Genomic DNA, 11,542 nt, shown 5'->3' on the forward strand with positions numbered 1-11,542 from the left:
CTTCCTTGAATTATATTTTTTTATTCAAGTTAGATCAACTATTTCTACTGGGCCGGTCGCGGATGGCCTTGGGCGGCGCGGGTATGTCCCCAAAGGGGCGGGCTTTGTTTGCCTTCGAGATGGGGCCTGAGCAGTTGGATTGACCGCGGCGATAGGTCGCGACGGGGGTTTCTTGGGCGCGGGTTTGACCGAGGGTTCTTTGGCCGCTTGACGGGGATGTGGCACTCGGGTCCTCGTGGGAAGGGTTCTCTTCGGGATCTGAGTAAACCGGCGTTCTGGAGGGAGTACTTCGTCCGAACTGATGATCGGCTTATTGCCCGGTCGTCCCGATGAGTTGGCGCGAACGTCGTCGAATACCCGCGGGTCAAATTCACGGGGTTTGAAAAGCTCCCTTGCGAGCTTCCTCATTAGGGCTGCTCGGCAAGCCTTTTTGCCCCGGTGTTCCATTTCGCGAGTCCTGTTAGTAAGCTCATGATTAATGCGGCCCCCTTCATGTCGGATATCGGGATGTTACAATAGTGAAGGTGTTGGTGTTCCGAGGAGCGAACCCTCAGAGTGTATCCGCGACTGACGATGGCGCGTGTGGTCGTAATAAAAGAAATTCGGGAGATGGGAGTCGCTTGATGTAGGCAAGCGCGCACCCCAAAGAAGGTACTATAATGGAAGATGGGAGTCGTTCGATGTAAGCGAGCGCGCACCCCAAAGAAGGTACTATAGTGGGAGATGGGAGTCGCTCGATGTAGGCGAGCGCGCACCCCAAAGATGGTACTATAATGGAAGACGGGAGTCGCTCGATGAAAGCGAGCGCGCACCCCAAAGATGGTACTATAATGGAAGACGGGAGTCGCTCGATGAAAGCGAGCGCGCACCCCAAAGAAGGTACTATAATGGAAGATGGGAGTCGCTCGATGTAAGCAAGCGCGCACCCCAAAGAAGGTACTGGAAAAAGGCTATCTAGTGCCGCTCTGAACACACACACACACACACGCACCGGTATCGCGAATACACTCGTTATATATATATAAAAAAAAGAGAGGGATAGAAAAGAAGTATATTTCACTTTTTATTGATTGGCGTACAAAAACCCTCGTCTATTTGTTACCTCGGAGACCACTGCGTCGGAAACACCCTGCAATACACACGATTAGCGAGACTCGACTTTCGAAAGCCTTACTTAAACGGAGAGAAGAATTACCCGTTTTGACTATGCTCTTTTGCTTACAACAACTATATATAGACTGACACTGACAGTGGACTAAACGTCTCGGTTTTCGAAAATCGAATCACACCGTGCTCCGAAATCGTCTCAATATGTACCCTGGTTTCGATAGTAGAGAGGGTATTTTCATCGCTCGTCTCCGAGAAATTATCCTTCACAAACATTTCGCGGAATCTTAATAATAGTTATTATTCAAGTACGGTATTTAATAGAAATAAGGATAATTGGAATTCTAACTCTAAATTAATAGCTAATAATGGAATTTTATTTGTCGATGGTTACGCGCGTTCCGAGTGGCGTGAACGCGCGCCCCGGCTGACGCGCATTCCGTCAGGTGCGCCGGCACTCGGGCGGTCACGAACGGCGTGCCACTAATATGATTCGAGGAAAAATTAATGAGTCTATAAAATATTATGACTCCTCTCACGCCAGACGTAATAGTAACAATTATTCTTTTAATTACTTTTTATGTTTCCTTTTTTATTATTATCAATTTTGTATTAAAGAATAATTTTACAAAGGAAAGAAACATATATGGACATAATTTGCATATAATTATATATAATTATACAGAGTGATTTTTTTAACCTAAAATTTTCAAATATCTCGAAAAATAAGTACACTAGGAAAAAATGTTAAAAATCAAAATTTCATCATTCCGAGAGGCACATACACTGACGTTAAAATCAGCCCCCCTACCCCGCCCTCTGGGCGGTGAGGTGGGAGAAAGTTTGAAATCTTAAATGGGAACCCCTATTTTTTATTGCATATTCGGAATCTTTGGCTAATAGCACATACGATTTGTCTGAAACATTTTTCTCGATTTATGATAGATGGCGCTGTAATCGACGAAATTCAATTTCTTCGATTTCTCTTACTGAGAACCCATGCTTACGATTCTGCAATACATTAACAATAAGAATACCACGTTTTCATTGTTAATACTCGAAATTAGTCTTAAACTTCTCATATTTTTAATTACTCATTAATTACTTCTCAAGAAACTACTTTTAGCATAACCCAGGAACAACGACGTTCACGTAGCAGTTTTCTGTTCCCTTCGGAGTGCTTGATTAACGTGAGTCCCCTTGCCTCTCACAATTCGGGGTGCTTGATTAACGTGAGTCTCCTTGCCTCTTACAATTCGAGGTACTCAGGGAATCATCTTTCAATTAAAGTAAGTGCTCAAAATGATGACCTTCGACTTCAATGCACTTGTTAATCCGCAAGTCAAATGAACGTACACAACTGATGAGTGTATCTCCTTGAATTTCAGCACATGCATTTCTGATTCGGTTAATCATATTCTCACGTGTTATTGGTTCTTTTTTGTACACTTTGTCTTTGAGATAGCCCCACAAAAAGAAATCTAGTGAAGTAAGATCTGGTGATCTAGTAGGCCAATTTACCAGACCACCTCTACCGATCCAGCGACCATTGAAATCATGATCAAGAACTTCTCGTGCTATCATCGAATAGTGTACCGGACAACCATCATGTTGAAACCACATGTTCTGTTGTATTTCTATGCTCAAGTTTTCAAGTAATGTTGGCAGTTCATTTTCCAAAATGTCTCGGTACTTTGGACCATTCAAGTTGCCTTTGATAATGTGGGGACCGATCAGTTTGTTGCCAATTATTCCACACCACACGTTGGCAGTCCACGGACGCTGATGTTCGACTTGACGAAGCCAGTGCGGATTTTCAACACTTCAGTAATGCATGTTGTGTCGATTAACTATTCCATGGTTTGTAAACGACGACTCGTCGGAGAACAATACGTAACGAAAAAAGTTAGGATTTTGTTGTATTTGTTCACGTGCCCACTGACAAAAAGCTACTCGATTTTGGAAATCAATGCCATGAAGATCTTGATGTAAAGAGACATGATACGGATGATATTTATTACGTTTTAAAATTTTCAAAACACTGCTCTGAGACATTCCGGAATCGCGAGCAATTTCTCATGTGCTAACATGAGGATTATTAGCTACTGCAGCTAATACAGCAATTTCATTATTTTCTTCCGTGACTGTTGGTCTACGGGACTTTTTTTGTGGTTGAACACTTCCATCGGTAGTAAATTGTTTGATAGTACGATAAAATAAAGCACGCGACCGAATTCTATTTGGAAAACGCTGAGCGTAGAGATTGACAGCATTATCAAGATTTCTTCCAGCTTCTCCATACACCAGAACTATTTCAATGTTTTCTCGTACGGTTAGATACTCCATTCTAAAGTAGTATTTGGAATAATCTTCGGTTTAAGTAAAGTGAGTTTTGTCTTAAAGTTATTACTTAATAATTACTTCTCAAGAACGGATATTCGTTTTGGCATATTTTTCAAATAATAATTAGAAAAGAGGCGCGAAGCTCTATTGCTCTTATTTTTAACTTCAGAAACGGTATTTTTGAAACAAAATACCAATTAAGACAATAAAAAAAATAAATATCCGTAATCAGCTCAGTGTTGCGGCTGTGCGTGCCACGAGGAATGAATTCTACAGCGAATAACCCGAACAGAGGTTTGTATTTATTTTTTTTTTTAATTTTTTAAATTAGGCTTCAAAAATACTTTCTGAAGTTCTATCGTTAATCAAGCACCCCGAAAGGGAACAGAAAACTGCTACGTTCACGTAGCAGTTGTTCCTGGGGCTAAAAGTAGTTTCTTGAGAAGTAATTAATGAGTAATTAAAAATATGAGAAGTTTGTTTCAAGACTAATTTCGAGTATTAACAATGAAAACGTGGTATTTTTATTGTTAATGTATTGCAGAATCGTAAGCATGGGTTCTCAGTAAGAGAAATCGAAGAAATTGAATTTCGTCGATTACAGCGCCATCTATCATGAATCGAGAAAAATGTTTCAGACAAATCGTATGTGTTTTTAGCCAAAGATTCCAAGTATGCAATAAAAAATAGGGGTTCCCATTTAAGATTTCAAACTTGCCCCCACCTCATCGCCCAGAGGGTGGGGTAGGAGGGCTGATTTTAACGTCAGTGTATGTCCCCCTCGGAATGATGAAATTTTGATTTTTAACATTTTTTCCTAGTGTGCTTATTTTTCGAGATATTTGAAAGTTTCATGTTAAAAAAATCACCCTGTATATGGAACTTTTTTTCCCGGGATATTACACTATAATTATAATTTTTTTAGTAGAAAGATGAAAGGCCAAATCCGTCTACATTGCCTCCTTTATCTATATCTTTCCGTTACACAATTTCTGTTATGAGCTCAGCAAAAAAAGCACGAGAATGGGATAATATGCGACGGAGCAATTCTTATAGAGTAAAACACATCCTCCCCGAATAGGCATTAATCCGAGGTATATTATAACACTACAAAATGCATGATATCGACACAAAATTGACTTTAAAAAAAAAGTAAAGAAAGGGTGTCAAGTGTAAGCGCGCTCTTTGAAAAAAAAACTTGTTTGCAAATTAAATATAATGTTTTAAAAGATAAAACCTAAATGGTATCTTTCTTTGTACTTTGATGTTAACTAACTTTACTTTAGTGATATGTATATTACCTGTATAAATATCTTGATATCAGTAAATGGCGTCAAGTTAAATAAAAATTATGTACGGTGTCTTATTATTCAATTACTATTACTTTTATAAAAGATTTGATATCTGTAAATAGCGTCAAGTTAAATACAAATTATCTTATTCAATCTAAGTGATGTGTATATTGAGTGTATAAAACATTTGTTGTCAATAATTGGCGCCAAATTATACTCTCATAAAATGATTACTTTACAACCCAAGCGACACAGTATGTACAATGCAAAATGAAAAAATTAAATCTTAAAGAAATAATTTTTATGTAAAAACACTCGGCGCTTTTTATTTAATTTAAATTTCTGATTAAATTTATTACTTTAAAATTTTTTACTTGTTATTGCTTTTTTTATTAGGTCTAGCAGCACCAAGTGTTTTTACATAAAAATTATTTCATTAAGATTTAATTTTTTCATTTTGCATTGTACATACTGTGTCGTTTTGGTTGTAAGGTAATTATTTTATGAGAGTATAATTTGGCGCCAATTATTGACAACAAATATTTCATGTAAACAATATACACATCACTTAGATTGAATAAGATAATTTTTATTTAACTTGACGCCATTTACAGATATCAAATCTTTTATAAAAGTTATTGAATAATAAGACACCGTACATAATTTTTATTTAACTTGACGCCATTTACAGATATCAAATCTTTTATAAAAGTAATAATAATTGAATAATAAGACACCGTATATAATTTTTATTTAACTTGACGGCATTTACTGATATCAAGTCATTTATACAGGTAATAGCAATATACATATCACTAAAGTAAAGTTAGTTGACATCAAAGTACAAAGAAAGATACCATTTAGGTTTTTATCTTTTAAAATATTATATTTAATTTGCAAACAAGTTTTTTTTTCAAGGAGCGCGCTTACACTTGACACCCTTTTTTATTTTTATTTTTTAAGTCAATTATGCGCTCTATTATTACGTATATATCATGCGTACATTTTACAACTCCGTTGTACGTTATAATTATCTGTGACTCTGAGGTAGAGATGTGCGAACAAGCATTTACATGATTGAGTCGAATCGAATCTACTGTGATTCGATTCAATTTGATTCGAATTCGAATTATTCACACACCTCTACTCTAGGCGTAAAGGTATTTGTCAGTAATCTATAAATCTAATCAATATTTATATATATATATTTCGTTATTCGTTGGAGAGCTCGCCATGTTCTAGTTCACGTTCATTTAGTGTATTATTAATGCGTTTAGAATTTTTTGAAGCAGAAGATTTGAACCCAGTCAACTTCTTGGAAAGATTTTTGCAAGCTCTTTCATGATTGCTTGAATGTGATCTGCAAAATTATTTAAGAATTAAATTTAATAAAAATTTTTTTACCGTAAATTATATTTAAAAATAATTACGTAGCATTCGTTCTTTTATATCTGCTTTCCGAACGGTTCATTGAAAATTCTGGTTGTTGACCCACTGCTGATGAATTGTGCTCAATCAGCGAAAAAATTGTTTCGTTAGCTGTCTCATTTAAATCTTCAAAGTTTGTCGACGATTGTCTTAAGCTAAAATTAGAAATAGTGATATTATTACGATATGTCTTTGTACGGAATTCATTCATACTTACTTTATGGCATCTTTTAAGTAAATGTCAAAAAAATTTTTTTTCGCCTCTTTAAAATTTGAGTATTGGTTTGTTAATACATTTAAATCTTCATCTGAATAGTAATCCAACCTGTAAGGACAGTAAGATATACAATTATTTAATACAATTATTTAATACAATTTTATACATTTAATAGTTAACTTTTATGTATTTTTTATATTTTATATATTTTTATAATTAAAAATGTTCTATCTTATACATACGTTTTTAGTATAGCATACGACTTTATCAGGTGATATAATTAAGTCTAAAAATGGTAGAGAAGAAAAGAAGAAAAATAAAACAAAATTAAAGAGAATGTAATCCAATTTGTCTAATTGTCTACTAATTTCGTTATGTTAAACTTATTAAACAGTTACTTACAAATGCTGCTTCAAAATTGTTCTTTGCACGTTGAAATTCTTGAATTTTCTTCTCTTGTCTTTTCACTTTTTCCTTTAATTCTGCATTTAATTTTAATAAGTCATCATTTGATGGCTTTTTATCACTAATGTTTTTTTTTAATATGATAGATTTAGATTAACTTTGATTAATTCTTTTTGTTAAATGAATTAATGTCATATAAACATTTAAAAAAAATAATTTTTACGCTATTTTTGAATAGCATATTAATAATTATTTTAAATACCTGCAAAATAAAAATAAAGAATAAGTAGGTATCTATACAGGCCAACGTAAAATTTTAATTCAAATGTTAAAATTAATCGTGTTTTGTCTTGTAGAGTTATAATTTTAATGACACAACTAATATTGAAAATAATAATTTTCAAAATATACTTACTTTATTGTAATGATGGTGATTAAAATAGATTTGTAACGACCAATTAGTCGAATAACTGACAATTATTATCACGATCGATCTAACGAGACTATATCTGTCTAAAGCTCATTAACTTATTGATTTCAATATATTTCACCAATACTGACACAAATTTCTGGTGTTATGTTTACGTTGTACAATCGTGTCGACATAAATAATGATGCTTTTACCGCAAATATTATAATAATAATTTTAAAATATATAAAATTGTTTGTAACAAACATTTCGTGAATTAAGCCATTTAAACAATTAAAAATATAAAACTTTTTGAGAATTAAGTTTCCCGCAGAGAAACCAAATAATAATAATAAATATTTAATAAATGTTAAAGATAATATAAGAAAATTATGTCCTTCTGCAACTTATGAATTTCAAATAGACCTATATAATTTTAATAAAAATTTAATATATATACATGAAGCACAAAGAAGATAATAAAGAAAACATAAATTTTATTTTAAAAGAATGTTGAAACGTCTAAAAAATGTTTAAAAACCAAAATCGATGGAAGTCGATATAACAGATTTGTAATTCCGAGCGCGCTAAGCGCTCATAAAGCTTAGCGAACCTCCTTAGATCATGTGGTAATGCAGGAGATGTATTGTTACATTTCTCACCCGACAAGACACTGTTAAAGACCATCAGCCCTGAGCAAATTTTCGTGCCAGCCAAAAAGCCCGGCGGGCCCGAAGGTAAGTTGTAGAGTGTCGATGTTATCGAGTTTTGACACAAATTTGCGATTTATTTGAATAATACATTATTAAGATTATGATTTTTATTATATAAATGCTTTATAAATAAGTATGAATACTTATAATGCTATAATATCAAATATATTGCCACAAAATTACATTTTTTTCAACTGTTTAACCATCTCTCTGGATGATCAAATTCGTATGGTAATTATAAAAATGCAGTTTTAAATAAAATTATAATAATATATTAGCAAGTTATAATACAGATAAATTACAATATATATGTAACATGAAACAACCGATTGTTTTAAGCGCGGACTAGCTCGTCGCAGGCCAGGCTCTCAACATGGCTCGTGCGGAGAGAGAGAAAGGATTGTGAATAAAATAATCAATTCTCGGTCTTATAACACATAAACTAACATTTATTATATACAGGGTGTCCGGTAATAACCGCCCAAAATCTCGTGGGCTGATAGAGCAGATTAAACTGAATCGAAAAGTCCTCTACCATTTTGCAAAATTTGCAATTGTTGACGAGATATTAATTTTTGATGATTGGCAAATAAGCACGTATCCGTCCGGCCCACCGCTGAATACGAGCGGTGGGACGATCATATCTCGTCGCTAGACTCTATCCCCACGCGCCTAGCAGCGCGGCGAGATACGACTGGCACGACCGATATTCAGCGGTGGGCCGGACGGATACGCGCTTATTTGCCAATTTTCAAAAATTAATATCTCGTTAACGATTGTGAATTTTGCAAAATGGTAGAGGACTTTCCGATTTAGTTTAATCTGCTCTACCAGCCCACGAGATTTTGGGCAGTTATTACCGGACACCCTGTATATACATAGCTAAACTTCGGTTGGACCTACCGGTTTTAGACGGAACAAGTATTCTTAACAATTATAATAAATCTCTCGGGACGCGAGTACGTAACAACTTATTAGGGATAAATCGCGACGGGCGACTACGTTAGAGTACGTACGCGAGATCGGGGGCGGAGCGCGGCGTCGGGCTTAGGCTCGGGACGGCACACCCTTGGGCGAGCGAAACCACTCTTTTGTGGCGGCCGATGGGGATGAGATCCGGGGGCCTAAGTCGGTCGACTTCGGTAGAGACCGAGGAGACCGCGAAACCACGATCTCCTTTTTCTCGTCGGCTGACTTCGTAGTCGGATCACAGTAGTTTCTCGTGCGCAACCACACGAGAAGCCGCTGACATCGGACTGTGTCCATCGTCCGAGTCTCCCCTTTTATACCTGTCCGCTACCCTGCGGACGGGTACGTCGGGGGAGATCGGTCGACTTCGGCTGTTTCCGCCGTCCGGGGTCCCGCGCTGCCCGAGGGTTGACGGCCCCTTGCTAGCGCGGTCCCGGCCGGTCGGTTTCGGTCGGTCGTACGTGTTCGGCGTGCGAGGCCGTTGGGCCTCGCATCGTCGTGTTTAAAAGAAGATGGCGCACCGCGCCTTACATCGCCCCGCGGTTGTTCGGCGGGACGGCATCCGGTCGGTGGTCGCCAAGCATCCGGGATTTCCGGGTATTGTCGGAACGATGCGAGGGTATAAGGTGGCGGCATCGTTACATCACCCTCCCGCTTTAAGGTGCCTGAACTAGAGGCACATTATCCAATTGGCGTATCGACCGCACGGATCCGTCCCCGTTGAAGCGGATTCGTTTCCCGCCTTCTCGTGCGGTTCACTTTCTGGACACGTGGGCCGAGAAATGTGGGACTTCTACGATGCGGTCAGGCTCCACCTGGACTGGAATTGGCGGAGGAGGAAATGGCCCCATGACTCGCGCTGGTTCCAGTGTCGGTCGGGGCGGAGGTCGCCCGTACGGAAAAAAACTATTAAAATGCCAATAGTAACAATTGGAATGCTAATAGTAACTATTATACGCCAATAGTTATAAATACTCAATACTACTGCGATGATTACTTAACACTAGTAATAAGTAGTTTTCACTACACAATTATTAACTAGTGACCAGTGTAAACTTTTGAAATGTAATAGTAAGAACTACTGAAATAGCCACTATTGCAAACATTTAACAGTATATATTATTCTCATACCAATCATTGAATAGTACAAACCATTATGTGCAGAAGTGTGCAATATTAAACCAACCTATAATAATGCACATTCTACAGTGTGTAATAGTACTAGTAGTGTTTCAGCACTACTGCAGTGAATGCTTGTGTTTTCTACTACACTAGTGATACTTAGAGTCCGTTTCAGGCATGATGCAGATTATGTATCATTTTATTTTTGGTTTTTACTATTAAATCAGGATAAAATGATACATCAAATGCATAATGTATGAAACATAACATACCTTTAGTGACATTAATAGTGTTCAGCACTACTGCAGTAATACTATTAATGATTTTTATTTTGGTTTCATAAACGTTTATTTAATTGTTTATTTTTAATTATTTTTGGTTATGTATGTACATTCTGTATGCATTGAGTACCTATTAGTACATACTATTCCAACAGTGCGCGAAATTACTATTGATGTGTGCACTAATAGTTATTCATTAGTTGTCATTTCAATAGTGCCACAAGTTTTTTTCCGTAAGGGCGGTTCCCACTTTAATTCCTTTTGGTGAGTGGTGGCGGTGGTGTGGTTGCCAGCCACTGTTGCTTCGCCCGTTGCTGTCGGTCGGATCGTTGGACCATGCATTCGACCACCGGCACCTTTTTTTGATCCTGTTTCTGCGGCGGCTCGGTCGGCGTGGTGGCCCCGTCCGTGGTGATCGTGGCGGGGTTCAATTGCTCTCTGAACGTTTTCCTCGCCATGAGTCGCGCCCAGGGATCGATCTGCGGCTTGGCCGGATCGTATTCTTCTAAGAGCTCGTTAATAGCGAAAAGAATGTCTGTTGCTGGCTCCATGGCTCGAGACAAAGTGAGTGCCAGTCATTCCTTACTGTTTGTTGGTCGGGTCCGGGTACCGCGTTGGGGTGTTTTTGTTTGAATTTGACCTTGCGTTTTCATTCAGTTTCCCCGACGGTCTCGTGCTCGTCGGTGTCGATATCGTCGATATCGCTTATGCTCTCGCTCGCGGCGATCGACGCGCCATCGCTTGTCTGTTCGTCGGTACCGTCGGTATCGCGGGATGCCGGTTTTACATCTTGTACGTGTATATGCCTTGCCCATCGGCCCTGTTTATTTCGCAGATCTACTATAACGGGTGATATAATTTTTCAGACCTCGAATGGTCCCCGGAATTTGGGCACTAATTTTGCGTTAAACGCCGCAGCTTTGTTGGAGAGTAGCTATTCCCGTTTCCATACCCACTCTCTGATCGCGGGTTTCCAGGGGCGGCGGCGCAGGTCATAGTATCTCTGCTGTCGCTGGAACGCGCGTGCGAGATTGATTCTTACGAGCTCGAAAGTATCTTCGAGTTGTTTTTGCTTTGCATGGGGTGCTATCTTTCGGTGTGGTGCATTACCACCTGTCGGGTTTAGTTCGCGTCCAAAATGGGCTTTATTAGAAAAAAATAAAATATTCTGAAAATTTTTTCTAATATTCTTTAGACTTATAAAATGTTATAAATAACATTAAAATGTTATTGTTTAAGTTTATTTTGCCATAAAT

The 11,542-nt window shown here is 37.7% G+C and overlaps 1 protein-coding gene across 1 annotated transcript in view; it reads left to right on the forward strand.

Annotated features, from left to right (window-relative positions):
- Positions 1-10,835: 10,835 nt before the first annotated feature.
- The window catches only part of LOC105455110, a 2,702-nt gene continuing 1,995 nt past the window's right edge, over positions 10,836-11,542 (forward strand). The window contains exon 1 of the mRNA XM_011698166.1: positions 10,836-10,850. Coding sequence (XP_011696468.1) covers positions 10,836-10,850 — 15 coding nt within the window. The remainder of the gene's footprint in view (positions 10,851-11,542) is intronic.

This window comes from Wasmannia auropunctata, unplaced genomic scaffold (assembly GCF_000956235.1).
Source record: "Wasmannia auropunctata unplaced genomic scaffold, wasmannia.A_1.0 LD335936.1, whole genome shotgun sequence".
NCBI classification, from domain to species: Eukaryota; Metazoa; Arthropoda; class Insecta; order Hymenoptera; family Formicidae; genus Wasmannia; species Wasmannia auropunctata.